Source organism: Lentinula edodes (assembly GCF_021015755.1).
Source record: "Lentinula edodes strain Le(Bin) 0899 ss11 chromosome Unknown C8R40scaffold_27, whole genome shotgun sequence".
NCBI classification, from domain to species: Eukaryota; Fungi; Basidiomycota; class Agaricomycetes; order Agaricales; family Omphalotaceae; genus Lentinula; species Lentinula edodes.
In genome coordinates this window covers 241,866-268,937 of record NW_025764333.1, presented here as the reverse complement: position 1 = coordinate 268,937, position 27,072 = coordinate 241,866, and the positions used below count along the sequence as shown (strand labels likewise).

Genomic DNA, 27,072 nt, shown 5'->3' with positions numbered 1-27,072 from the left:
TTAGTTCGGGTTACAAGACTCCCGAGCCATCTTTATTCAGGGTAATAGTAAGTATCAGTAAAATTCAGAAGGTACTTTTGTGAAGATGACATTAACGAGCGCTAACTCTTATATATACAGGCGCTCGAAATAAAGTGCGTGAGTAAGTACAGTAACAATCCTCTAAAAATATGGGCAAACTTGATCAATGAGTGGGGGTTGATTATAATGAGAGGGTCCTGTACAGTTATTAGATGTGTATAAAAAAGAAAAAAATATTTCGTATGTTGGACCAATTTAAGAATCCGCAGATACTTTTCGAAGCATATCCCGAGTTTCCTTGAAATATTGCTCAGATTCAGGCCGCTCGAAACTATACGAATCGTCAGAAATGAGAAGGACTGGAGCATGGCGAATAAAAGGACTGACGCAATTTTCTTGCCCTTGGTGTGCATGTCTGGTTCCTGTAGAGCGAACGGGTTCACATCCGTATTTACATCGAGGTTAGCAAGGCTGTGGTTGACGAAACGGTGTGAAGTTTCGTCTGAACGGACAGCATATATGACATCCAATAATTTCGAATTAGGGTCAAGACGCCAGTAATCAATGGCAATCTGGGGAGCGGGCAGATCGGACCTATGTACCTTTGAGTCTAGAATCCAAAGAACGGAGTCAAAGAGGGATTGTATGTACCATTCGGGGACCCGACCAGCTTCTATCTCCTTGATACATTTGGTATATGTCGCGACGGCTTCTTCTTCGAGATGGCCAACGAATCGATGACAAGCACGAGGCGAAATGAGGTAGGAAAGGACTGAGGTATCACCGTCAGATATAGCGAGAAGATATGAGGGCACACTTTTACTTACAAAACAAGTTGTAAAATACGCCCTGGGCACCCAATATCATTGCGCGGAAGAAGATGGAGGGATTCCGGAGAGTCATGAACGTCCTGGATAATGTTGAAAAACATGCACAAAAAAATGAATCGGATTGCTTACATCAAATGCATACGTTCATTTTCAGCTTCTTCTAAACAAGTATGGATCCTGATCAGTAATTATTGTGAGCTAAATGTACTTTTGATGAACAAAGGAACTCACCATCCATTATCGCGCCGCATAAGACGCAAGCTTTGTAGATGGCGAAGCGTGGCGGCTACCATGCCAGGAACGCCCGCAATGGATTCTAGGAATAGGATACGCTAGATGCAAGTGAGTATTAGTGTCTGAATGTCTGATACATCATCCTTACTTGCAACCACTGCTTCTCGTTTAGAACATAGCCTCCCTCTCGCAACTGCTCAAGAGTCATGTTCGTCCCAGGAGGAATGGTTTTGTGTCTGAAACCAGACACAAGATCATATCCCCATCTAAGCCGGAACTGTTAGAGCCCGTTTACTACAAAGGAAATCCACTGAGCACGGACTTTGAAAATTTCACTAGATTTGCAGCCAACTTGTCCGAAAAGCAAGTCGCTTCGCGGTGAAGCACCTGAAGACGGTCATTTGGAATAGTTCAAGCAGCGAAATAGAAATTGTTACCTCAACAGACTTGAGTTCTTCGGGAGCATACACAGGATGGAATAAAACCCAATCCCCGTGGGTTCCCTTGTTCTGGTGTGATATATCGCCATTGTGGTTAATCGCGGTCACCGAGAGCGATGGCGAGGATGCATCATCTATAATTATGGCGCGTATTGACGGGCAAGTACATGGTAAATAGCAAAGAGAAATACTGACGTTTATGAGGTCCAACAGCGGCAGCTTTGGCTTGACGATCATTTAAGTCATTGTAGCGTTGAGCGCTCGAAGAGAATGAGCGAGACGCGGTCAGCCTTAGCGAGCCGACTACGAGGGCATTGTAGCCGACGCGTCTTGTAACATGAGGAGCATATGTAATTATCAAGTGTTGTAGCATGATAGGATCGGTCGAACGAGTCAGACCAAGTTTTAGATCGTGAAAGGGAAGGGGAGAGCGACTTGAAACTGGTGAAACAAGGGGCCTCAATACTGTACCGTTTTTATACCCCTGTAAAGAGTCACCGTCTCCTTCCGACCTTTTCCGATTCAAACCGAGCAAGCGTCTATCCTAAGCAGCGCCACGGTAATGTAAAGACTCAATTGTGCACCGCTCAGCATACCCATCTTGACGAGAACACGGACATCTACAGTAACCTGCGATGGGTTGGCGTAAACGGAGAGAATCGAAGTCCGGTTCCTGCCAAAAAAGTCTAAGACCCGGGAGGAAAAATCCCCACGCTACTCAACCACCCCAGCAGGAGTCACGGTAAGTAAAATTAAAGCGCCTGATCTTTTGACTACATAGATCGATAGATTGATTGATAGTGGATATGCTCGGTGAGCCGTTTCCCAAAGCTCCTCAACTGTGGCGCCTGCTTATTTCAGAGATGACCAGCTTCAGACGAAATCTTTCGCCGGAATTGGGAACGCATTCGCGAAGTCGACTTCGATTTGAAATCTAAAACCAATCTGTATCATGCTATAATCGACCTTAGTGGCCAACCCTCTTACGACGAAATTTGGTATAGAAAGGATGGCGGCGAACTGTATGTCAAGATACATGATGTGCCTGGAACTTTGTCAGGAGATATTCTTCGACTTCTTGCCCCGCTCCCATCTTTATCAACACACTCCGAAATTAAAGGCAACTCAATCCAGTCCATTCCTGATACCCCTCTTGTAGATGTAAAAGGTTTTGAGTTTCCTGACCAAGATACTTCGACTGTTGTTCTCGGACTTCCCATCACAACATTTAACGAGGCCATACATTTTGCAAAGACGTCACGCTGCCTTAGCGAAGTGCCTAATCTCTTACGAGCCAAAGGAGGACCACATATCGTCGAGCTTTTAGGAAGAACTGAAGACGGTCTTTTGGTTTTTCCCAGGTACCTCGATAGTAGGGCCTCCTCTGTACTCAAAGGTGCCGACTTAAGTATTGCCTGGCTTAGACGGGTACTCCTCCAACTCGCCGAGGCTCTCGTATTCCTACACGGTCAAGGGATCATCCATCGCGATGTTGCCTACAGAAACGTCCTAATCTCTAAGGACCGACAGGACGTCTATCTCTGCGATCTCGAAGGTGCGATTGGCAGTGACATTTGTCCAGAAATAATTGCAGCCGGTCAAGTACCGCCAACTCAGCGACCGTACACGGACAAAAGTGACGTCTACATGTTTGGAATTACTTTAACCGATTTCATTCTTGGGAACAGTACCATGAATAGGTGGTGTTATACCTCTCATTGGGTACCACCTGCACCCTTCGATGTAATTGCTCAGGCGTGCCTAAAAACGGCCCCACATGAGCGCCCTAGTATGATGGAGATTCGAGCAATGCTTGAAGCAATCCCTGTTTCAACTTGAGCATAAATGCTAGCTACCTGCCTGATTGTGTAGTGCTTGCCCTCGATTCCCGTGTATTAGCATGTATATACCTAGTCCAAAGATGTCATCGGAATGTAAGGGCTACTAGATTATATTGCACCCACTGAAATTTAGTCTATGAGTTTAACACATGAGTTATTTGTAGACCTGGACCATAATCATAAATTATGTGAAATATTAGGCAAGATAAGTACCATCCGAAGTGCACTGGAAGATGCCTGAATCCAAGCTCGTTGTAAATCCAGCCTTAGTGGTCATTTTCCGGAGGTTTCCTGTTCGTTATTCCGGACAAGAAAGGGCGGGCATTTTTGTGATTGCTGCTATCGCCATCCTCTGCACCCCAACTTCAACGGAAACTACTTAGAACCGACATCGACTACATTCTGAATTCCAACAGTGAGTACCTCCTTCAGCCCTCTAACTGGCTGTTTCGGCATCGGCAGTGGCTTCTTTTCTCCGAATCTGTGCTGAGATTTCTTGTTCGGCCAATGTGTCTTCCCAATCAATCTCTCCAACACCGAGAACAACCTTTCGCCTTCCCCTGTCCTCCAGGCCAATCCTGATTGTTTCCTCTCGACCGCTATTGGCAAGGTCACGAAGATATTGAATGCGAGAATCAGGAGGGGTGAAATTATCGCTGAAGAACGATTCATCCCTAGTTTTTTTAGTCGGTACACTCGATAAGCCCACTTCAATCCCCTCATTGCCTTCGTCATCCACCGGAGTTATGGGAACATTGATTTTTTTGCTACCACTGAAATCTAAAGCATCCCACCATTCCCTGATGTTCTGAGGAGAAATGCCTGTCGGTAAGCTATAAGCACGGAAGCGCCTGTCCTTCGCAGCCTGGAGACTGGCGCGTATCTCGTCTTCTTTGTCCGAATCAGAGGAACGATGGGTGATAGTCCAATGAACAGTCCCTGAGAGAGAGGAGTACAATTAGTAGTAAACATACTATCTATAAGACCGTACTTACAAGGTTGGTCCATCGTCCCCACGCATCGAGCACCCTTTGCGGGGACATTTCCACAAAAGCTTTTTGCAGTAACTACTATTTGTTTGATTGGTGTCTGTCGCGCTTTCGCCTGCTTGAATCCGTTTTTCATGAATTCTGGTTGCCAATCAAGCGGTTCGACCCAAATGTTCAAGTCTTTACCCATCCCATCTTGTGTCTCAAAGGTACATTTAACAGACTGGACTGGTGTATTAGACGACATCTGGAGTATGAATTACTTGCAGCTCGCACCTGGCTAGGGAAACATGCAATGATTTCATCCGAGACCAATTCAAGGGTTTCCATGCATTTCTGGAATACTCTGTCCCCTACACCTGGAGCTGAACCAAAAAGTCGTTCATCCATTTCCTCTAAAGGAACGTATTGAAATCCAAACATCCTCGCAGTGTTGTGATAAGCGACGAACACGCCGTCCATGTTTCCGATTCGAGCTTGGAATTGATACTTGAGAAATGCTGAACGAATAAGGTCGAAGTACTCCCTCTCAAAACTCTCCATTAGGCCTAAGTTTTTTCTAATCAGATAACCCGAACTTTCCTGTGTGTTGAAAGCCTGGTCAGATCAAAGGCCATAACGTAGTTTGGAACCCAAACCTCGAAATTCAGAATATCCATTCGAATAGGAAGACACGCTCTTGTTTTGATATCAAATACACCAGTACCAGGAAGTCGACTGTCATGGCAATCAAGTTGCGAACGCAGGACAAATTTCTCGGACTAAAGGAAATTCAGTGCGCGTACTCGAGAGGTGTGTCCAGAGTAAACTGGCCTTGGAGTAACGATAGGCCTCTCTTGTAGACTCATCCGTGTTATTTCCTGGTGGTGCCGGGCGCGACCGCAGGTTCGAGAGGAATTCTTCGGATGGCATAGTGAGATATTTTTCCAGGATAGTGCCCATCCACAACAGTATATTCTTGTCTGCGCTCTCTTCTTTATCAGAATCAGAATCGATCGAATACACGCCATTCTTGTAGTTGAATACAACAGAAGCCGCCATACGTTGACCGGGTGTGAAGGCAGGACTCTAATGATGCTGGCATGAGAATTCTTCGACAGTACAATGAAACGACACATACTTCTCGTCTGAAATCCAAACTCAAAGTACTAGTATCGACGGATTTGTTTCCCGAAAGCAAGAAATATATGTGACAGAGCATTCCTGAGAGCGATGAAGTTGACCCGCCAAACTTTCGCTTTTCTTGCTTCGCCAAAGCCCACAGATCCTAAATGCTGACCAATTAGTATGTTACCACAAACTCAGTACACAAGAAATTCACGTCGTCTCGAGAGCTTCGAATGAACCCGGTAAGACGCTCGAAAGCGAAGTCCGCGACTTTGGGAATGATACTCAACGCAGGGGAGAAATTGTACACAAGGGAGCGAGGATCTCGTAGCCAATGAACTCCTGGGCTACCGAACATTGTTAGCGATACTCATTAGGGCCATGAATAGTTATAATACTTGAACAAAACACGCTCCAGTCCGTGATGCAAAGTTGCGACAGGATTCTGCTTTGTGGGCGGAGAAAGATCTTGGAGGACTACTTTAGGTGTGTCTTCCAGGAGACCTTCTATACGTCGAGAATAGGCAATCGGTAAACTGCTGTGCGGAGGGGTTCCGCGAGATTGAGAGGAAGATGTTGAGAAGCGCAGCTCTGATCGCTGTAAGCATACTTGCAAGATTATCATAAACGGTAAACATACTATCTTCACCCCAATCCTGCTTCCAACTTTCGCCAGACCATCCGGCTAGACCTGATTCTGGCTCCGGTACCTTTTTCTTCTTCTTCTTTTTCTTCTTCTTTTCGTCGACGGAAGACCATAGACCTTCTTTCAGTGTCTCAGTAACCATGTTCGCATCGCTATATTTGTTGGCTTCGCCGTTTGTTATGGCTCTGAGCCTTCGAGTCAAATCTTCATTCAATGACGACGGAGAGGGTGTAGACTGAATCAAAGGTTTGGAGGAGTTTGGCTGGACTCCCCGCTGCGTGTATCGCTTTGTGGAACGTAAAAGTCGTGATAGTGAGAACTGTAGCCTCCCTTGTCTGGAGAGCCCCATTCCACCTACGATTGACGGTCGCGTGAAGAATTTTTCGTGACATAGTCTGGGCTACTAGCACGTGACCCACGAAGGTCACGAGTTTCAGAATCCTTCTGTTCAGAGAGTTGATTCCGCGGCGAATCCGCGCTCGGAGCCAAGATCTAAAGCGGGGAAAACTGTGTACCAAGTACAAGTAATGCCAAGTATCGTATAGTAATGAATGTATGTATTGTGGATACTGTGTTTAGTTAAATATTGCATCGTAACGGTGTACCAAAAGGTGTGTGTAAGTAGGTGGATGCGATGATCAAAGAGTTTGGACAACAGATATGGGTGGCAGGAAAGGTGAGTATGAAATGATATAGATATGAGAATAGATAACATGAAATCATAGAAGGAGAGAAAGGGAACATAGAGCCAATATGTGAACTGATGAATCCGTGGTCTTGATCTGGTTGTGTCTGGTTGCATGTCGCATGCGGATGTTCTTGTTAGTCCTCGTCGTCGCTTGCATCCTCCGCAATCTTCCCATCCTCCTCTTCCTAGTCTACTTCGGTTCCTCCTTCCATATCTCCAACCTCCAACCTCGGCTGCTGGTTGACCCGTCTTCTTAAAAGCTTCCGCTTTTTCAACTTCGCTTCCAAGTATCGCTCCCATGTCGAGCTCGTCCGATACATCCCAGAGGATCTCTCGATAGTCACTGTATGTTGCCCATAGTTTACCAGCTTCTTTTGCTAATTCGTCTGCCTTTTCGTTGTCCTCTATTCCTTCGGGCACCAGGCGATTTCTACCGTGTTTTGTGTGTACGATTTCAGGAATGTCTCTATGGATCTTCTAAACCGTTGGGCATAACCTTGGCAGGCTGCAACTGGTTTCTGGTCGTATATTGTTGTGACGGCGGATGAATATGAGGATGTGGTGGATAGCGGGAAAAATGATTGCATAATACAGCTTTCAGCAAGTCCGGCCATCTCGGCGTCCTAGACTAGCCGTTGAGCCCATTCCGCCCTGTTCAATGTTCGAATCACATTTATCTTTACACTTATCATATGCGTATTCACGAAGACGCGGATTCATTGTCTGAGTGCTGGTGGGTCTCAACAGACTTAAAGGATCTACTCATATATTGGTTTCAACTTTCAATCCTGCTCGAACCTCCCTTGTCACCACAGATATGTATGTAGATTCTTCAAAGGGATGACACAGTTAGATTCTCATTACTCCATGGGCCCATAAAATCTTATTATGCATTTTGGGAGATCAGAATGGAGAGATAGTGCTAACGTGCGCTAACTTGCGCTAACTGTCAGTGTCAAGAAGCGATACATAACTCAAGCTCCATACGATCAAAAGCCGAACCAAGAATCCCTTAGGTTCTACTAAATAACAAAAAGAGTAGAATGGAACCGAGCTATACATCTGTGACGAGGGTCGTCTCATTCTCAATAAATAGCTCGACGGTTCAGCTATCTCGAAAACAATTATTAGCTTCTTTTCCGTTACGGCGAGTTTGGCGACACTGCCTCAGATTTTAGCATGAAGGTCAGTGGTATGGCCTGCATTACCGTACCTAGAGGTCATTGAAATAATTTTAGCAGGAAGAAGTCAATAAGTCCTGTTACAGAAAGGCCCGAAAACAACTGAAGATCCTTGTGGTATGCAGCTCTAGCTGTGTTCGTCCCTTTTGACTGATTTGAAGATAGGTTGGCTGTGGCCTTGGAGGTCTGGCTGCTGCGTACGCGTTAGGACGAGCAGGACATTCAATCATCGTCGTCGAAAGTTCGCCATCGATCGGTGAAGTCGGTGCCGGAATACAAGTTTGTCCAAGTAATTAGTCGTTCTTGACAGTAGTAAGATTGACCTTAAATCACTAACCTACGTTTCGCAGATCTATCCCGTATCTTGGCCAAGTGGGGCTTGGTGCATAAATTGAAGAGCATCGCAGAAAGGGATAAACCTACCTGGTTTACATTTCACCGATGTGAGTAAATGATTGATTTGGCGTATAAGTTTGGATTCACTGTATGCACACTTAGATGATACAGGAGAGGTTCTCGGTATGTCGCGTTTGGAAGGCAAACTCGACAGAGACCACGGAGCGCCGTGGTATGTTGTCCATGTAAGTGAAACCCTGATCCAAACCGCCTTCACTGCTGATTTCTGGTTCACAGCGTGCAGATTTATACGACATGTTGTTCGCGAAAGCATCGCCTTACATGGACCTTCGAATGGAAAGCAAAGTTGTCTCTCTGCATTTCGAACAACCCTTCGGACCTTGTGCAATTTTGCAGACAGGAGAAGTCATTTTTGCAGACCTGATTGTTGGCGCAGATGGTATCAACAGCGTGGTACGCAATTACGTCACTGGCCAAACGGAAATTCCATTGTCGGTGCCGACAGGCGATCTAGCGTATAGAGTGGTTCTACCAACCCGTACATTTGTGGACGATCCGCAATTGAGACATCTCGTCGATGAACCTAGAATTAGATGTTGGATAGGACCGGGGAGACATGTCGTCGGTTACTGTATCGTTCGTCATCTTCTCTACTTTTGATATGATCAGTACATGGCCAATCACCCATCGACTTTGCAGCGAAATCGAAAGGAGTATAACATGGTATTAGTCAAACCTGGAGATGGTCATTCGTATTCATGGACAGCAGAGGGTAACCTGGAAGAAATCCGTGATGGTTTTCATGAATGGGATCCGTGGTGCGTCTTTGAGAATTCAAAGTACATGACAGATCTCGAAAATTTGACGCTTTCCATAACCCAGTGTTCAGAAATTGCTGTCTCGAGCAGAGTCTGTACTAGAAAGCAAGCTACTCATCTGCAGGCCTTTGAAGACTTGGATTCATTCAAGCGGTCGCGCAGTTTTGTTGGGAGATTCATGCCATCCCATGCTAGTGCGTGAATTTTCACTCGTGGACCTCTCGTCAGGACAAACAATCACACTTCCAACACAGCCATACCGAGCTCAGGGATCTGCAATGGCGGTAAGTAATAAGTATTCGACGAACGGTTCATTTGCAATGCATAATTCCATTTTAGATTGAAGACGCCGTTGTCCTTGGCAATTTGTTCTCGAGAATTTCCGACAATTCACAGATACCAGACTTACTGAAAGCATACGAAGGTCTTCGCCATGCACGAGCGTCTGCCACCCAAGCAGCTTCGGCTCGGAACAGAAGCGTATATCACCTACCTGACGGTTTGGAGCAAGAAAAGCGGGATGCAGCTATGAAATTAGCCATGGAAGAAGAACTGCTGAACTACGAATGGTCCAAGGATGGTGATCCTCCGTCCGTTTTCGGTAATCGGAATCGAGATAACCCTAATGCATGGTCGGACAAAAACAAAAACGCGGAGCAATTCGACTATGATCCAGACACGGCGGTGGATGAATGGTGGGCCTCAGAGTCAAATGGTTTTCAAATGGATCAGTCACTGGAGAGTGTAGAAGTAGACTCAAACTTCCAGACGCGATGAAGAACAAACATATTTCTGGATAAGTAACTTGAGCTCGGGACTGTGTACAGGTTTGACGTACAGAATCTATCATGATCAGAACAGATGTTCGTGATTGCGTAGATACAGCAAACAATACAATAATGCAACAGTTGAATTCACGAGCGCTAACATATATATTGGCTTGAGCTTGACCAGGCGCTTGTTGCCATTCGAGTTTTGGACTGAACGACGACAGAGGGCGATGGAGTCCCATGAACGAATTCAAGCTGCTTGCGATTTTCTTCTCCAATCGCCACCAGGAGAAATCAATGATGTCCTGAATGGTTTGCTGATACATTTTTTGTTCCTTGTAACCCAAACTATAACCGTTCAAATAGATGTGCGCAATATAATATCTGACGACGAACTACTACAAGAAGGGATAGTTCCTGCGCTGAAGAGGTACAATCTTGCGCAGTTCATTACTGTCGATGTTCCAGAAACGAATCATCAGGTTTGTGCCGCCTTGCTAGCACAATCACCACCCTAGATTAAAAGCGTTCGCGTTCTCAGTCAATCATCAGTGAAGCTGCACGGTTATCTACAGGCTCTGAAGACGAAGAGGCACAAGAGAGATGGCTTGATCCTAGATCGAAGAAGAGTTTCGTGTTTGATCATATAGCTCTGGTGTGTTGGTCATTCTTTCGTTCAGCAGTCTTCTCATCTTGAAGTCTATTTCAGGAAGCCTCTGATCCTCAGCCTTTCGAGCCAAATGAGGACTTCGAAACATTTCGGTGCGCGAAGAACCAGGCCTATTGTCATAATACGATATTTATCAAGTTTCAAGGGTTGCGTTGGAGAAAGCGTCACTAAACTACCTACTAGCTCACTTTCACGATGGAGTTTCATCTGCGTTCTCCAATCAGACTACCCCAAATCAATTCATATTGCAAGTCGTGGCTAACAAATATAACCCGACGAACTTCTGGTGAGAAAGGTGTTCTGAATCATCCATGTAAACGAAGCTGAAGAGGCTCATTATAGGTCTGGTCGATGGCGATCGGAATACATAGTAGATCTGAACGACCATACCATAAAAGGAACGATACTAGTCAATGTGCATTACTATGAGCAGGGCAATGTCAGTTTCAATTTCACTCATATCCTCCCTCTCATGTATAACGCGTCTACCTTAGGTGCAACTATCTACCACTCACTCGATATCGATCGCACTACCTCCAGCAATTGTAACTGCATCCCCTGAGAGTGCGGGTACGAAAATCCTCGCTTTGATAGAGACCGAGGAAGGCAAATATCAGAATTCGTTAAATGATACGTATCATGAAATGTCGGAGAAAACTTTCAAGAGTTTAAGAAGGGCTTTGCCCATGACAAGGTCAAAACTGGACTGGGAGAAGGTGGGCCGATTCAGTTTGCTGCCAGCTTCCACTCATTCTCCTTTTTTGCAGGTACTGGGATACAAATTGGGAGCTGAGCTGTCTTCAAGCAAGGGTGCTTTCACTTCAGGGTCTTCTTAGAAGCCAATCATTTGTACAGATAATTGATACAACACGGATGGCATAATCCATTTGATAATCAAGGAAAGATGAGGATGTCCGGGTCGTACTTCTCGGTATCGAACCTCCTCCCCTTGAATTTCTTTCTCTGAGACCTTGCTTGAGCTACCATTTCCGTTTCTTTCTGGTTTGATACCCTGCCATCAGCGAGCCGCATGACTTCTTCTGCTCCATCTTGATTACCAACAGTTAGCCACTGGCGTAAGTTAGCTGATACCAGTGTCAGAGAGTCGTACTCCCGTGTAACAAGTAGAGTGTTGGCATTACGATCACGAAGCTCAGATACGAAATCTGCGAGCGTAAGAGGTCCCGTAGATGAACGCGAGGCAGGAGAGAGTGATACAGAAATTTCTGGAGGTGTAACAGAAAGTGGGGGTCTGTATGTCACTTTCCGAGCCTTTCGCACTATTTTTAAGGTGGTAATCTCTGATGCTGCATTCTGCTGTGGTCTAGCAATATGCTGCACGTGGGGCACATGATTGAGGCTAGGCAGCTCGTTCTTGGTGACGAACGACTGAGGAGCAGGCCAGGGGAGAACAGGTACTCTGGGCCCGTCCTCAGATATACGAGTTTTGGATGAGGGCAATGAGGTAACCAATCCTTCAGCAACAGGAACGATCAGTGGCGCTGGATATGTTTGAAGTGCTGGTGTAGGTTTAAGTTCCATGTCAGTCTGAGGTGTCACATTTTTGTTGTGTGGAGCAGCAGCTCGGACTCTTGAGGCTGATATTGAAGAATACGACGTACGTCCCCGTTCTATCGTACTATCCAGAGTGGAGGGATTTGGGCGCTGGACTACCTGTTGCCTCGCGCCGGCAGAAAGTCTAGATCCAATAAACTGGATATCATCCGAATCTGAATCGGAGATGATCATCACACTTTGATCTTGCACGACCTCTACAAAGTCGAACATAAGGATTTGTTCGTTCACAGTCAAAATGAGTATCACTTACTGACGTCGTCGAGGGGTTCGGGGTTTGGTTGGTTCGGCTTCTTTACAGAGGATCTGGCGTTGGGTAAATCTTGTGTCTTGCAGCATCGTCGACAGTGCCAATTTTCTAGCGAGAGCTGATTCGGATCGTTTCTTTCTTCCGTACCTCCGGGTTTAGTAATAAGAGGACGGATACTTCCTCTGATGCGGATCTGTATCTCTAGGTCTTGGATAGCAGGTATATGACAACCTGGGGGATATCCGCGCAGTCGCAGAATGAGTTCGCAAGCTTGAATATCGAACAGAGACGCGTACAATCGTGCCACGACTTATGACAGTTCTGACACGTCAATAGATGCTTTTCGGGCCCATGTGTAGTGCCCTTACATCGGTGACACGCTCGAGAGAGCATTTTGAAAACTGATGCACATGTACATGCGGTTCAAGTTTGAACTTGAAGTTTAGTCATGCGCAGTCCCGCTCACTAGCACGTGCCGTCTTTCGCTTTTACAGAAACCACGACACAGAAACCCTGGTATTAGAGTCGTCCAATATGGCCCCGAATTCTTTCAATGAAGACGATCTGAAGAAGTCAAATATAGCTCAGTTGAAGGCTATATGCAAGGAAAGGCAAATCACAGGTTTTTCCAAGCTTGCGAAGCCTTTGATCATACAGAAAATTCTCGACCATACAGCTCGTAACATAGCAAGTCTCATCCGATTTTACCATTTGAATGCGCAGAATTAACAATTGAATCTCTCTTAGTCCCTGCCTGTTGCCCCCACCAAGAATGCTCAACCTGGTGCTGATGGTAATCAGCAAGTATCTGGCAGTACACTGGCTCCTCAATTGCGTATGCCAAGCGTGCTGCCTGACACTTCTCGCACCACCTCTACGTTTGTATCAACCGTTACTAACCCGACTAACGCGCATATAACCACTTCCGCTACTGCTGGTCTGAAAAGACCCTTTCTCCCGGATCCCCTAGTGTCAAATGTCCCACCCCCGAAGAAAACTAAAACGGATCCTCACATCTCTTCCGACGATCGTGAAGTCAATGCAACAGTACCAGCTACTATGAGTCTTTCCGGCATCCGCGATCCATCCTTACCAGCTAGTACCAAACGCCCTGTCACTCCGTCCTCTCTCGACTCCTCTGTCATGTTCAAGAAGACCAAGATCGTTCCTAGCACTATGTCTGTGGACGTAGAAGATTTTTCCCTCACTGCGGCTCAAGCTCAGAGAAAGAACGTGCTCGAGGAAGATCCTATGGCTACAAATGTCCAGCATAACTCAGTGACTTGTGACGTTTGCGGGAAGATAGTGAAGTATACCATGTTCGACCTCTATCACTGGAACAGACACAAGACACGCTGCAAATCAGATCTCTCCCTCAACTCTAGATCCTCTTCTGTCATTTCAAATAATGCCGACTCCTCGCTTACTGCTGCACAGGCCGAAAGAAAAAGAATACTCGACCAGGATCCCTTGGCTACGAACGTCCAACACAACTCGGTAACCTGTGACGCTTGCGGGAAAGTAGTGAAGTACACCATGTTCGACCTTTATCACTGGAACAGACACAAAACACGCTGCAAACCAGGTCTCCCAGGCCCCTCTCAATCATCTTCTGTCTCTTCGAATGATGCCGATTCTTCGCTTACTGCTGCACAGGCCCAAAGGAAGGGCATACTCGAAGAAGACCCTCTGGCTACAAATGTCCAGCACAACTCGGTGACTTGTAACGCATGCGGGAAAGTGGTAAAATACACCATGTTCGATCTCCATCACTGGACCAAACACAAAACACGCTGTAAATCAAATATTTCCCTCTCTCGATCTTCATCCGTCACTATGAATTCGACGTCCTCCCAATCTCAGGTAAAGACTGCAGCGCCTTCATCTCAGACTCCCGCAAGTGATACCAACTCCACCCTCATGCTCACCGCTGCTCAAGCCGAAAGGAAACAAGTACTTGAAGAAGATACGCTGGCCACAAACATCCAACATTGCTCGGTGACTTGCAGGGCCTGCGGGAAAGTAGTGAAATATACCATGTTCGACCTTTTCCTTTGGGAAAAACACAAATCGCGCTGCAAACTGGATGCTTCTGTCTTGCAATCGTCCTCATCGTTAATTTCTTCTATCTCTCAGGCTAACGACACGCAGCCGAGAATCAAGGATATCGACATTCTCTATACCGCAAAACCGAGCCGCGTGTCACCTTTCGAGGCAGGAGAAACTTCCACTGATCACTCTCTCACTGAGGCTCAGTCGAAGAGGAAGAGGGTGCTTGAACTAGATCCTTTGGCGTCGAACGTCAAACACTGTTCGTTGACGTGCAAGGCCTGCGGAAAATTGGTCAAGTACACCATGTTTGATCTCTTCCATTGGAATAGACACAAAGCTCGCTGCAAGCCCGTCCCTTCCAATATGTCTTCCACGCAGGGAGAAGCTACGTCTGTCACAAAAGGTAAACGTTTTACGCCGCTGGTTGCGAGCACAAAAATTGCCAATCTTGCATCTACGAAAGCCTCAGTGTTTTCTGAAAAGGAGGATTTGGTTCATTCTCATGCTGGCCCCCCACTTACGACTTCTCTTGCTATTCCTATTGCCTCTGGTTTCTCCTCTCACGAAATTGCTGTTCGTATCGCCTCTGGTTCCTCTTCTCACGAAACTGCCATGTTATGTACCACAAGATCGTCCGTCGCTATCCACGCAGATGCCAAATCTACGCCAAGAACAAGAACATATGCTGCTTTTGCTCCACCATCTGCTATACCTTCTGCGCGCCTAAGAGCACTAAAGGTGGCTACGTCCGGCCCCATCGTGCGGAAGGCTAGTTCAGTTCCCGATATCACTCTTGAAGTGAATTCACCCACAAGCTTATCATTGTATCACCTCGACTTTCCGATGTCAATACCAATCGTCTTGAATCGTATTTCTATGCCCCCTGCTCTGGCCCAACGGAAACAGGTGGCCCGTTTCGCGGTCATCCTGAGCCAGATCGCCATTCAAGACCTCAGTAACTGTATGTTAGTTTCGCGAATGTTCCGATATGCCAGTACGCCCTTTAGTGTCTATACCTCGATTCAATGGCTGACTTGATTCCAGTATATTTATCAGCTTCGACGCGTCTCGGGCGTAACTTTTCCGGGTACAGACTCAATCGCATTATACATCGCCTACCGGCGAACATGATGAATATGTGGCCATATCTTCTCCAGCGGCAGGGAGAGGAGAAGTTTCGACGTCGAGTTTTCGAAGAATCCTTTCTAGGTCGTGTCTTCAGTGGAACAAGCGTAATTGCTCCCCGACTCTGGGCGAGCCCAGACAACGACAAACAAATTGTGATCGCTATTAGGCATGTATATTTATAATCCTTCTTCAGTTATCAGTCACTCAAATCTACGGATAATAGGTTTCTGATTACGCGTCTATTCTTCACTGTTTCAGTCGGGGGAGGCCAAAGCGTCAATGACTGGTTAAATGGTATGATTGTTGATGCCCGAGAAATCATCAAGGGGGAGGTTTGGTGCATCGACGTTATCCAAACGTCTAAAGCGCTCGAAACCTTCTATGTCGTCGAATCCACCTGTGAGGTCGTTGGTTTTGCCCCCTCGCCCTCCAAAGCGGAGGGCCCTCTTCCAATAAAAATGCGTGCCGACTGGTCTTCCTACATCGATCAAAGGTCGTCCATCATTCCTCCCTTACAATTGATAACCAATGGTCCTGGAAGACAACTCGATCCTACCCGTTCTTTGTCCTCGATTCCGGCTACTTCCCTCATGGATCAACTAAGTTGTGTGAATCACGAAGAGTTCACAAAAGGAATTAGCAAACTATGGTTAAAAAAAGTTCAGATTCAACAGGAAGTGGGAGTAGCGAAGAGGGTAGTTGCTGAACGCTATATACTAGCTAGTGTCGTCGAGAACAGGTGAGCTTTCTTCTTCAAGATATGGCTTTGCTAACTTTTTGCAGCGTTAGCGGTCGGTACAAAACATCGACAGAAATGGCGCACGACTTTGCCGGAGTCCCCACTGAACTTTGTGATGGGAAGAAACCCAAAGTTAAGCTGAACTTATTTTTACCTGCGTAGGTCTTCGGTTGTGTTCAACGTTCCGGAACTAACACGTTGATTGCAGTCATCATCATGTCGAAAGTGTTCATTTCACGACTGCGCAAGGCCGTCCGCTACACCCTGCTCTTGCGGTAGTCCAGACGCCGGCTAGGGAATATTATGTGTTGAGGGACAATGGCATGCAGGTCGGCTGTGAGGAAGACGGAGTAGCCCGCGTTTGGATGACGATACTCGGCTGCGCAATTAACGGTGAACGTGTTTGAATAGAAGATAATTTGTCGTTTGTGCTTCTCTTTGACGAACATGCTTTGCTACTATGTACCTTTGCTCTGCTGCCTGTGCTCACTGACCTATTAAGGAATTCAATGGATGCTGAACACATATTATTATACTTAGATTGAGCCATTCGTCGTTTATATATGATGCAAAAAGAAAGACCGGTAGTGTGGAAGACGAAACCCGAGCCCGATGCGAGAAGATTGTACAATGTCAACCAGATGCGAAGGTGTCGTGCTATGCATGTGAAATAGGAAAGAGAATGCAGAAACAATAACGAGACGCAGTCGTGCGCGCGCAATTCCCTAGCAGAGGTAAGAGCAAAAGCATGTAAGATGGAATCTAGATGAGGGGGACAGCAAAGGAAACAGCGAAGGCAGGTCTTCCGAAACTGTATGTAGGTCGTGGGAGAGGGTATAGCGTCTGGGGCAAGAATAAAGGTTAAGTACAGGGACCATGGTGAGGAAGAGATGAACAGCGTGACAGATGCAAGCTTGAGATACACTGGAGAAGAAAATGCGAAACAGTCCCCTAAATATGAACGAAAAGAGCGTGATGGACATCTGGCAGCAAAAAACGAACAAAAGGGGTTGAGGACAGACGGCCGATGAGCGGCCAGCCGCTGGCACTACCATGCTGCGGGTACCGCACGGGCAAATATGTCGTTCTTCAAAGGATGGTTTACAGGCCAGCCAGTAATGGTCTTCTCCTTGATGGAAAATTCGGGCGGTGAAGTGGTAGCGAAATCCTGAATCTGAGTGTAAAAGTCTTCGCCACCTACTGGTGTTTGCGGCGATATAGAGGATGCAGGGGAGGTACTGTTGGAGTAACTGGGAGAAGGCGTCTTGATAGCCACATGAAGCCGTTCGGAACGAGTGGATGAAGAACGTGGCATAGGGATGGGGGCGGTAGCCGTCGGCGTCTTTGCAGGGGAAGGATGACGTTGGCTGAAGGATGGGAAATGGGGATTGAGAGAATCTGGGGAGGGGGCTGGAGAATTTGGCTTTGAAGCGGTTGCTTTTGGAGCGTGCTTGGATACATCCTGAAGAGAATAGATTGGATATGGACCGTGGAGCGGGGCAAAATCCTGAGTGACCCGGGCCTGGAACGGAGTGAGAATTTCTCCATCGACGGTGAGTTCCCAATCTAGGTAGCCACACATCTCTCGTTCCATTTGATTGACTTCACGAACTGTGAACATCCCCTGAGCGACGACACTCCAGGATTTATTCGAATACGTATCGTCGCACATGACTTTGGAAGCAATCATAAAGGCGGAAATGAAGAGCCTATGACCAGAGGAGCCTTTTGCCGAAGGAAATCGAGACTTTAACCGCTGTAAGAGGGCCAAGGCTGAGAATACAACACATTCTGGGAGTTTGGTGCGGTAGATGGCGTATGCGATGTAATACGGTAGTTCGACATGCCAGCCTGACTGATTCGGCGGCCGTTCGGGACAACCAAAGAGATGCGTTATGAACCGTGCGCAAAGACGAGAAATTGCCTCTTGACCGTAGTAGGTTTTGCTCTGGACTGGAGCAGGAATAGACTGTTTAGGAGGGTTAACCTGGGTAACGTATGAGCTGTATGTGCTTGACAAAGAACAATGAAAAAGACAAACCATGGCCTCTAGTGGAGCGACTGAAGAGTTGATATTGACACTGTGCTTTGACCTCGAAGCAAGATGAGAGGTGGAAGTAGAAAAGGGTTTCTGAACAGATGCCATGTCGATAATTTATTGGAACACACAATGGTTTCAGTCAAGGTCGACTCAGAATTTCAGTCTGAGCTCAGCACTGCCACTTACATAATCTTGCGCTCATTTCACCTGTGATCTCCTTCCCGCAGCAGTTACAAATAACTGCAAATGGCCATTATCGACGGTAGTCACGGCGGGGACGAGATCTCACAACTCTGGGCTGTAATCACAGAGCTCAGTGACCAACTGAATCAGAATCGGAGCGCGTCAGTGTCGCTGTATGCTCAGGCTGGAGGCGTCAAGGTCTGTAGTTCTAATGTTTTCTGATTTCACAGCTATAATATCACTAGAATCAAGCTCTTCATTCTCAAACTGGTTTTGTTTTACGGAAATTCAATGCCGACAAACCAAAAGAAATATATGACTCTGAGTTGGAACGTATGAACGCGGCCATGATGGCAGAAAACCAGTCACTCCAGCACGACAATAAGCAATTAAACACATTGATTAAAGAGTACGAACAAACACTGGATACATTAATGAGTGAGCATTTCTACATTCTCTCCTGCAAATTCTCATTGTTTACAGGTACATTCCGAAACCGCGCCCAAACTGTCCAAGAGAACGAACTTTCGCTTATTCGACATTACGAGTCGCATCTCCTCCAATTGGAGGAAGAAAATTCATCTAGAGAACTCGAGGCCAGCACGAGAATTTCCGAAAGTATTTCGCGCTTATCGGAATTGCTACGAAACTGTCTACGCGAGGTCGGAGGCGAGCGTACCCGTCTGTCGACATATGACGATCACGAAAACGACTCAGAAACAGAAGAAGATCCGGATTTGCTTGAACGTGAGCCGTGGCAGAGCACGGATGCAACTCACGCTGAGTGGGCGTTGGAACGCGAGATTGAATTGGCGAGGCTTGAACGGGAGAATGAGGAACTTAGGAATTTAATCATGGCTGGGCGTGCGATTCCCGTACATGCACCGCAGGCAGCCCATCCGGCACCAACTCAGATTAAACCTCAAACAGAGGAGCCCTTACAACCAAGTCAAGGAACCGATCCTGGCCCACAGTTAGCAACAAAGGTAGAAGAGGTTAAAGATTCCAGTACCCGAGATCGACCTACCCCCCAGCCCCACGGAGAAGAAGATTTGGATACTGTACCAGAAGGTGACTTGTTGAATGTAGATCCGTATGCTACGGTAAAGAGGTCAAAGATGGGCGGATAGGATTTTGACGTTTATTCGTATCGTATAACCGTTGTTTCCGAATTCTCCAGACGTTCTACGCTATCTTGCATGATGGATTCCTCATGTCCATCCTTGACATCGTCAAATGCTTGGAAACTATGATTGTGATACTCGGGCGGCAGGCGTTTATGTGGATTATGTTGATTCTCTCGCGCACCGAGGTCAGCACATGCCGTCAATCCAGGTCATATTTACTCATTCAAGTAGGGTGTCGGACTGCCATACAACAAACGTGAAGATATCTCTCTGGTAACCGGTACATTATTAGACATCGAAATTGCTTCGGTTTTCATTATCACAGTTTTCGGAGTTGGAGTGTTCGACACAGGTTCGGCATTTGATACAAAACACAACCTCGAGTTTGCTTCGAGTTAAAGTTGTCATAGGTTGTCACTAAGCTCCAGGACAGTACCTTGCTTGGTTCTTATCCACTGACAAGTTTGTATTTTTACAGACTTTTGGATCATAAATTAGAAACTTGGTAAGTACCAGCTCAAGTGCTGCTGTACAAAAGCTTGAATTGAACTTGCCGGACATGGAGACTGCATGCAGCTACAGTGTTAATTTCAGTTGCTTCATATAGGGTACAGCAGAGTACAGCTAATGAGCAATCAGGATTTTGAGTCTTTGGTGGATGGTCTGGATCCTCGAGGGCCAAAGAAAGGGAAAGAATTTTAAATTGTTTCAAAAATATGTATAAGGTGCGCCACAATGGAGATCTAGACGTGCCTGCATATCGAGAAGTCTCTTGTTGAATTTTGTCTGGCCACTCCGAAGCTTCAAATACTACCTCGAATATTTCATCATACCCCCTCCCTTCTCACTATGTTTTACTAGCCTTTGAACTAACTATCTATCTATTTCGGAAGAAGAAATTCTCAAAATGTCGCAAACATTGCAGTATAGGAATTTTCTTCCACTAAGAAAACTAGTTCATCCCTCGAGTGCGCTGTGCTACGCTGTGTCGGACGAGGACTTGCGTTTTTGAGACTAAAATATTCGGACTGAATATCTGACAAAATCATGCCCTCTTGAGGACAAAATTTGGGTGGAGATTCTGGGAGCTTATGAAGTAGTCGCTGCTCGAGATCTTATTCTTAACTCTCAGTCACGTCGTGCAGATAATCTGGGCGGGTTAATATGGCGTTGCATCCGGGACCAGGATGATCTTTTCTCCCTAAATCCTCTATGTATTCAATAACACTCGATTAAATGTGTGAAGTTCCTAGGAATAAGCTTACGCAGCGCATTCGGCTTGTACATTGTACACTAAGACGGGACCAGAACTAATTACTAGTTGTGCCAGGAATTCACAAGAGGGAATCCGAAGAGAAGTTCGCTCACTGTGTACATATTAGACCTAGAAATCCGTGAAATAGACGCTCGTTCGGACGCGCGGGCATCGCGTGACTAGGTAGGTCTCGTGAAGCTATGCAGTTCCTCAGAGTTTTTCTCACAGCGTGCCTCACGGTTTTTGCATCCCCTTCGCCGTCGTCCCGAATCCCGACCCACCTTCAAGACAAAAAGTACGACAACTGTGTCCCCCGCTTTCCTTAGATCTCATTGCTTTATCGGATGCTGTACAGATAATGGCCCAGCGCGTCACCCTTCGTAAACGCCAACCGTATAACACCACTTCCTCCCGGCGAAGGATTGTGAAGACGCCTGGTGGCAAGCTTGTTTATCACCATCTCAAGAAGCCAGCTACTTCCCCGAAATGTGGTGACTGTGGCATTGGACTACCTGGAGTGTGTCCATCATAATCTCCGAATCTATACTTTGTGTTGATGATATTCCATAGATCCCAGCCCTTCGTCCCCGTCAGTATGCGACCATCTCTAAACGTCAAAAGACTGTACGTCGTGCATATGGTGGCTCACGCTGTGGCGACTGTGTCAAGTCACGGTGCGTTTATCTATTTAACGGTCTCTTACTGGTTTCTTACTATGTTTTCGTCTCAGAATCCTTCGTGCTTTCCTTGTGGAAGAAGCCAAGATCGTGAAGAAGGTTATCAAATCGCAACAGCAGCAGCAGAAGAAGTGAATAGCTGATTTATGCAGGAGTACCATGTTTTCTCGTTCTGTACAGTTATGCTTTTCATCCAATGCCTACCACCTTATGTTGCATAAGATTTTAGATTATGGAGCTATCGGGCTGAGAAATACTGACACAGCTATCATGGAACTCATTACATCAAATGGCTACCACCTTATGCTGTATAAAATTTCAGACTATGAAGGTATCGGGCTGAGAAATTACACTGGCACGGCCATCATGGAACTTTTTCCTTCACTGTCACGATCTTACATTCTTGCCTTTCAATTCTCTTCCTGGTACCCTGCTTTTCATACGATTAGCATCAAGTCTACTATCATCCGACCTCTTTCGCAAGAATTTCATAATTATCTCAACGCTGATCAAGTTTTTGTACCCAAGGGATCAGAGAACGTGTTAGTACGCATCTCGTGAAATTGTCCTGTTTTCATCGCGAAGACTGCTATATGTAGACTTGTTGAAAGTACTCTATCCGACGATGAAGACGATGAAGATAGAGACAGCGTAGACTCTGATGAGACCCCCATCTTTGCATTTCCGGAATTAGATGAAAAAATCAGAGCAGTAGTCAAGGAATACGGGGCTGTATTTCCGAAGCTCAACTTTACTTCGCCCAAGGTATCGATCATTTTCAACTGTGTCTTTCTGCAACAGCTCACAATCCTCACTAAAGGATGCCTCGTGGATACTCCCAGCTTCATCGCCGCTGAAATGTACCTCACCCGCTGACGTTTACTTGTTGCTCAAATCGTCCGATTTCATATCTCACGACCTTTCTCCATCCACCGTGTTTGATGGTTGTGACCCGGTGCAGTCAGACTCGTACGACTTAGAACTTGTGTTGCGCAAATGGTATTCCGTAGATCGGAGTCGAGAACTACGCTGTTTCGTGAGGAACAATGTTTTGCTTGGTCCGTCTTCTGCCCTCTCATCGCAACGCCGCCTTCTGCTTACTCCCTGGAACTGTAGGAATTTCTCAGCGCGATACAAATTACTATGATTTCCTGAATGATCCCGATACCCAATCCAAGATCATGAATACGGTCGTGACATTCTGGAAGAACAAGATACAACCACAATGGAAGGCGGAGGCCAGCTGTACGAAGCTCTCTTATCACCACTGTTCGAAGTTCACATATTCTTATACAGATGTATTGGACCTCCTCCTAACACGCGATCTATCTAGTGCACACATTGTCGACTTCAATCCGTATGCGCCACGCACAGATCCTCTGCTATTCTCATACGAAGAACTCCGAGATATCGTGAATGAAGATCGGGCTACAGACACATTAGCCCAGCTAACAGCACCACTACCACATTTTCGCGTAATTGACTCCCCATCTCACCCTGCGGCGAGCTGTAAATCTCCTGCTAACCAACATAACATGGTTCCGTTCGAGGCACTGAGTTTGAGTAACGGCCGAGATATTGAAGATTTCAAAGAACTTTGGGAGAAAAGTATCAAAGAAAGTTTGCAGGATCAGCAAGGGGAACAATGTTAATGACGTACATGCAGTAGATCTACTTGGAAATTCTGTTACTGTACAGCTATTCCCACACTTTGTCACGTGCTATCATCTTCAAAGGAGCCCGATTCGAGTTGTAATAATCTTTGCATTAACGAAGGCGGAAGAAGACTTAAAACACTTATCACTGAACATAAAAGATGTCTGACGCTGGAGATGACATTCCTGTCGAAGAGACCGCCGTTGAGGTCACCACCGAAGCTCCCAAGGGCAAGCTTTCCATTGAGGAGGCTCTTCAGGTGTGTCTTCCTGATACTCCTGATTTACACAATCGCCTTGTTTTACTAATAGTCATATAGCAAGTTCTGAAGAATGCTCTTGTTCACGATGGTCTTGCACGTGGACTCCGTGAATGTGCCAAGGCCCTTGACAAGCGCCAGGCGCACCTCTGCGTCCTCGTCGAGTCCTGTACCGAAGCGGAGTACATCAAGCTCATCGAAGCTCTTTGCGCTGAGCACACAATTCCTCTCATCAAAGTCCAGGAAGCCAAGGTTTTGGGTACCTGGGCTGGATTGTGCAAGATCGACAGAGAGGGTAATCCCAGAAAAGTTGTCGGCTGCTCCTGTGTCGTCGTGAAGGAGTACGGCGTGGAGAGTGAGGGGTTGAATGTGATTTTGGATTACTTCAAAAACCGGTAACAGCAGAGTATCTCGCTCGAGCTGTTTCACTTGTGTGAGTCTGGGCATCCTTCTCCATCTTTCTGGTGATGATAGAACAGACTCCCTCTTCTGAGCCCTTCTTACGAAGCCTTTGCGGAAACAGTCTTATCCGGAATCATTATACTTTTTGTCTGATCCTTTGTCATGTCCTCGCTCCTCACGTTCCATACTGATAATGCTTGTCTCTAGCTCTCATCGACTTCGGGTTATGTGTCGCCCATGTACATACTACCTAAAATCTGTATGGCCAATAATAGCATTTCCTTGAAGCATGAAATGCTTACTCTTCCACCGATGTCGTTTTGCTGGAGTCAATATATCAGCCTGCACTCTTCACTCAAATGAAAATGATGAGTGAGATTGAGTGAGAAGTATGCATATGAGATTGCAATGCTGTGGTAAGAGTATGCTATTACATTCTATCTGTATTGAGGTAACATGAAGTAAGTTAAAAATTGATCTACATGGCACCGATTCTTTTGCCGAATCCACAAGTAATTTAACGATAAAGTCTACAGTCTACAAAGCGTACTGGTTAGTTTTGCCACTCAGCTCAGCCTGCACTTGCAGTGCTCGAGGAGCATCGTGCTTGGGCATCATGACCTCTACAAGTTGAAGGACTTCGGCAGCCGCAAACTTCGGGTTTTCCAATAACTCAGTGAGCTCGCTTTTGTTGTTGACGGTGTATGACTTAGAGAGAGTTCCATCGAGGTCACCGAGGACTTCGAGAAGACCTGTCCACTTCCAGTTCACGATATCATTGTACTTCCTAGGAAAAGGAAGAAGGAACCGTCAGTGACAAGGAAATCGTTCACAAACCATAACACTCTGACCTTTCCTTCCCATGGAGGAATCGCTCAATAGTATAGCCACTGTTGTTCAAAACAAAGATAATCGGTTTGAGGCCTTTACGAAGCATTGTAGAAAGTTCTTGAACAGTGAGTTGCCTGGCACATAAACGCGAACAGTTAGCAAACGATCAACGTAGTCGTTCATTCACCTACAAGCTGCCATCGCCCACGAATAAAATGGTTCTGTTCAAGTTGCAATCCTTCGCCGCGAGCGCGGCACCTAGAGTGCTCCCTTTTGATAATGTATGAAAATCAAGGACAAGATTAGTCGAACTTTCGACTAACCGACTGTCCAACCAATGGAACCCCACAGAATTTGAGATAGGAAGACTGAGTCCTTAGGTAAAGGGACGTCGAGAATTCCGAAGCTTGATGTGCCAGTTTCTGCAATAACAACATCCTTGGGTTCGAAGAACTTACTCATCCTCGGCCAGAACCATGCTTGCGATATGATGTCGTCGGTCTCTTGAGGTACGTGGGCATCGAAGCGAGGCACTTCGAGTTGTAATGCTTTGGCCTTCCCTCCTTCAAGTCTCGCAGTGAGTTTGGGAAGAAGTTGCTTCATTCCGATATTCGGGAATTCTGCATATTTGATGTTGGTCCAATGCGAGTGCAGCTACAGAGAGATGGTGAACTCAGTCAGGATACCAGCATTTAGGGTGAAGAAACAAACCTCTATTGTCCTTGTGGTAGGAATACTGTAGGTGAAATTTCCACTGTTGAAGTCACTCTTCAAACTCCCGATGGAAAGAATGAGTTTGGCGGATTCGACTTTCTCCTTGATTTCGGGGCGGGAAATGCTACCAACATAGATCTATAGAAACATGAGTTGCATTATCTGGCACCATAGGAACATCCAACTCACCCCACCGTAACGCTCATATGTCTCATCGATGGCACTTTTGCCCATAGGTGCGCAATAGACGGGGTAGCCAGTCTTGTAAAGTAGATCCTTTAGCTCATCGATAGCATCGTGACGAATCGCACAGGCATCGGCGATGACGACGACGTCTCCGTCAGCTTCTGCTATCTGCTTGACGATTTCATCAATAACGAAGGACTCTACATCTGCGTTATTGGGAGAAGGATGACGAGGAAGAGGAATTTTAAGTCGATCAGAGGAAATTTTAGCGTAGGCCAGATCGGTGGGAAGAGTAATATATACTGGGCGGCCCTATACCGATTGGTCAGTAACAAGCAGACATGCTAACTTGTGTTGTCATTGACCTTGATCACACAATCGGAGAGAACTCGATCGATTTCCGCACCAGCCGAGACTGTGTTGGTAAGAATAGCTTGAGAATAGGTGAATTGCTCCGCCGCCTTGATGTATGCATCGAATCTGCCATGCTCAGTTCAAGATCCAAGAATTGAATGCCGGTATAGAAGATGATCCTTACCGTCCATCTCCAAGTGTATGATGTAACATAGGCTTGGTTGCTTGTTGTCTCAAGCTTGGAACACCAGCGATATGGACCATAGGGACCATTTCGGAAAAGGCTGTATGTCTATCGTTAATTCAATCAATGATAAGAAGAGCACATCAACTTACCTCCTGCCATTCCATTCATAGCTGACAATTCTCCGACTCCGAAACTAGTAGTAACATCGTGAATGAACGGGATACGACTGGATCAAGGAGTCGTACGTTGTCAGTAGCACCCCGACGCTGCCTTGTTTGACACGAGCATAACCGTCCGCAGCGTAGGAAGCATTGAGCTCGTTACTGCAAGATCATGATTAAACGATTGATGAGACAGTCAAGTTTGCGTTCCTACCAGTTACCAACCCAATCAATGGTAGGGTGATCTTCGACGAGATCCTATGACGCGAAGTCAATTGGAGAGAGAGGAAAGGAAAGACGCAGAACATACCAAGAATCCAAGGTTAAAGTCCCCGGGAACACCAAACATTGACTGCGATTATCCGTGATACAATCAATCGATTAGCAGAACAAAGAAACCCACTGTAACGCCCAATTCCTCCAACCTAGCTAGAAGATAACTACCGATATAGATTTCTTCAGATTTATCTTCGCCTTGAAGAGTCTTCACAGCAAGCTTGAGACGATTCATCTCAGCTTCAAGGGCTTTCTCTGTTGCAGCCAACATGATGGTAATATGTGATGAAGCAGTGAGGATTGTTTCTGAGATAAGGATCCTTTCTTCAACTGCTTTTAAATCACAATCTGCGTGGTTATTTAGGAACGGCCTAGAACGTTCTATTCATGTGGTGCATTAGCAAATTCAAGGCCAGAACTCTGCCAG

General features: G+C 46.2%; 13 protein-coding genes across 13 annotated transcripts; 8 read left to right on the top strand and 5 right to left on the bottom strand.

Moving 5' to 3' along the window:
- Positions 1-9: 9 nt before the first annotated feature.
- C8R40DRAFT_395561 (mitochondrial alternative oxidase) lies at positions 10-2,251 on the bottom strand. Its single transcript, XM_046234920.1, has 10 exons — positions 1,721-2,251; positions 1,523-1,659; positions 1,408-1,472; positions 1,234-1,351; positions 1,083-1,183; positions 981-1,028; positions 849-931; positions 673-793; positions 409-615; positions 10-352 (listed from the first exon to the last, which is right to left on the bottom strand). The coding sequence occupies exons 1-10, from the start codon at positions 1,896-1,898 to the stop codon at positions 277-279; spliced, it is 1,134 nt and encodes a 377-aa protein (XP_046084265.1). The 5' UTR covers positions 1,899-2,251; the 3' UTR covers positions 10-276.
- On the top strand, positions 2,245-3,469 carry C8R40DRAFT_1114194 (kinase-like domain-containing protein). Its single transcript, XM_046228505.1, has 2 exons — positions 2,245-2,338; positions 2,397-3,469. The coding sequence occupies exons 1-2, from the start codon at positions 2,332-2,334 to the stop codon at positions 3,362-3,364; spliced, it is 975 nt and encodes a 324-aa protein (XP_046084264.1). The 5' UTR covers positions 2,245-2,331; the 3' UTR covers positions 3,365-3,469.
- Positions 3,470-6,735, bottom strand: C8R40DRAFT_1273322 (mitochondrial protein Pet127-domain-containing protein). Its single transcript, XM_046234087.1, has 9 exons — positions 6,103-6,735; positions 5,861-6,053; positions 5,677-5,809; positions 5,476-5,622; positions 5,169-5,423; positions 4,994-5,116; positions 4,632-4,937; positions 4,362-4,578; positions 3,470-4,305 (listed from the first exon to the last, which is right to left on the bottom strand). Exons 1-9 carry the CDS (start codon positions 6,455-6,457, stop codon positions 3,803-3,805), a joined length of 2,232 nt encoding a protein of 743 aa, XP_046084263.1. The 5' UTR covers positions 6,458-6,735; the 3' UTR covers positions 3,470-3,802.
- Positions 6,736-8,142: 1,407 nt separating this feature from the next.
- C8R40DRAFT_1198586 (uncharacterized protein) lies at positions 8,143-10,041 on the top strand (the record flags this gene model as incomplete). The annotated part of the gene is made up of 8 exons (XM_046233101.1): positions 8,143-8,266; positions 8,328-8,420; positions 8,476-8,558; positions 8,611-8,970; positions 9,034-9,152; positions 9,217-9,346; positions 9,407-9,436; positions 9,492-10,041. Coding segments are annotated over 8 exons (1,377 nt in total), but the record flags the coding sequence as incomplete, so codon positions are not given.
- Positions 10,042-10,152: 111 nt separating this feature from the next.
- Positions 10,153-11,428, top strand: C8R40DRAFT_1050609 (F-actin capping protein, alpha subunit; the record flags this gene model as incomplete). The annotated part of the gene is made up of 8 exons (XM_046224640.1): positions 10,153-10,234; positions 10,289-10,404; positions 10,464-10,577; positions 10,632-10,684; positions 10,738-10,878; positions 10,935-11,031; positions 11,087-11,308; positions 11,360-11,428. 8 exons carry the CDS (start codon positions 10,153-10,155, stop codon positions 11,426-11,428), a joined length of 894 nt encoding a protein of 297 aa, XP_046084261.1.
- A 913-nt stretch (positions 11,429-12,341) lies between these two features.
- Positions 12,342-12,933, bottom strand: C8R40DRAFT_1114176 (uncharacterized protein). The gene is made up of 2 exons (XM_046228504.1): positions 12,504-12,933; positions 12,342-12,447 (listed from the first exon to the last, which is right to left on the bottom strand). The coding sequence occupies exon 1, from the start codon at positions 12,808-12,810 to the stop codon at positions 12,619-12,621; it is 192 nt and encodes a 63-aa protein (XP_046084260.1). The 5' UTR covers positions 12,811-12,933; the 3' UTR covers positions 12,342-12,447; positions 12,504-12,618.
- Positions 12,934-15,081: 2,148 nt separating this feature from the next.
- On the top strand, positions 15,082-16,743 carry C8R40DRAFT_1050852 (uncharacterized protein; the record flags this gene model as incomplete). Its single annotated transcript, XM_046224670.1, has 6 exons — positions 15,082-15,463; positions 15,514-15,767; positions 15,798-16,093; positions 16,139-16,336; positions 16,381-16,494; positions 16,545-16,743. 6 exons carry the CDS (start codon positions 15,082-15,084, stop codon positions 16,741-16,743), a joined length of 1,443 nt encoding a protein of 480 aa, XP_046084259.1.
- A 641-nt stretch (positions 16,744-17,384) lies between these two features.
- On the bottom strand, positions 17,385-18,380 carry C8R40DRAFT_1071134 (uncharacterized protein; the record flags this gene model as incomplete). Its single annotated transcript, XM_046226310.1, has 2 exons — positions 17,385-18,323; positions 18,378-18,380. The coding sequence occupies 2 exons, from the start codon at positions 18,378-18,380 to the stop codon at positions 17,385-17,387; spliced, it is 942 nt and encodes a 313-aa protein (XP_046084258.1).
- A 243-nt stretch (positions 18,381-18,623) lies between these two features.
- On the top strand, positions 18,624-19,690 carry C8R40DRAFT_1050515 (uncharacterized protein; the record flags this gene model as incomplete). The annotated part of the gene is made up of 3 exons (XM_046224635.1): positions 18,624-18,758; positions 18,806-18,998; positions 19,044-19,690. 3 exons carry the CDS (start codon positions 18,624-18,626, stop codon positions 19,688-19,690), a joined length of 975 nt encoding a protein of 324 aa, XP_046084257.1.
- Positions 19,691-21,177: 1,487 nt separating this feature from the next.
- On the top strand, positions 21,178-21,960 carry C8R40DRAFT_1238620 (ribosomal protein L34Ae). Its single transcript, XM_046233464.1, has 3 exons — positions 21,178-21,459; positions 21,513-21,616; positions 21,673-21,960. Exons 1-3 carry the CDS (start codon positions 21,301-21,303, stop codon positions 21,752-21,754), a joined length of 345 nt encoding a protein of 114 aa, XP_046084256.1. The 5' UTR covers positions 21,178-21,300; the 3' UTR covers positions 21,755-21,960.
- Positions 21,961-23,373, top strand: C8R40DRAFT_1273316 (D123-domain-containing protein). The gene is made up of 5 exons (XM_046234086.1): positions 21,961-22,161; positions 22,219-22,384; positions 22,440-22,677; positions 22,736-22,864; positions 22,916-23,373. The coding sequence occupies exons 1-5, from the start codon at positions 21,986-21,988 to the stop codon at positions 23,269-23,271; spliced, it is 1,065 nt and encodes a 354-aa protein (XP_046084255.1). The 5' UTR covers positions 21,961-21,985; the 3' UTR covers positions 23,272-23,373.
- Positions 23,374-23,435: 62 nt separating this feature from the next.
- On the top strand, positions 23,436-23,933 carry C8R40DRAFT_1050746 (40S ribosomal protein S12; the record flags this gene model as incomplete). The annotated part of the gene is made up of 2 exons (XM_046224661.1): positions 23,436-23,534; positions 23,595-23,933. 2 exons carry the CDS (start codon positions 23,436-23,438, stop codon positions 23,931-23,933), a joined length of 438 nt encoding a protein of 145 aa, XP_046084254.1.
- Positions 23,934-24,297: 364 nt separating this feature from the next.
- On the bottom strand, positions 24,298-27,040 carry C8R40DRAFT_1114161 (thiamine diphosphate-binding protein). Its single transcript, XM_046228503.1, has 13 exons — positions 26,773-27,040; positions 26,680-26,721; positions 26,584-26,627; positions 26,454-26,531; positions 26,358-26,401; positions 26,206-26,305; positions 26,033-26,147; positions 25,671-25,979; positions 25,479-25,619; positions 25,091-25,421; positions 24,959-25,037; positions 24,788-24,901; positions 24,298-24,723 (listed from the first exon to the last, which is right to left on the bottom strand). The coding sequence occupies exons 1-13, from the start codon at positions 26,914-26,916 to the stop codon at positions 24,474-24,476; spliced, it is 1,791 nt and encodes a 596-aa protein (XP_046084253.1). The 5' UTR covers positions 26,917-27,040; the 3' UTR covers positions 24,298-24,473.
- Between the last annotated feature and the right edge of the window lie 32 nt (positions 27,041-27,072).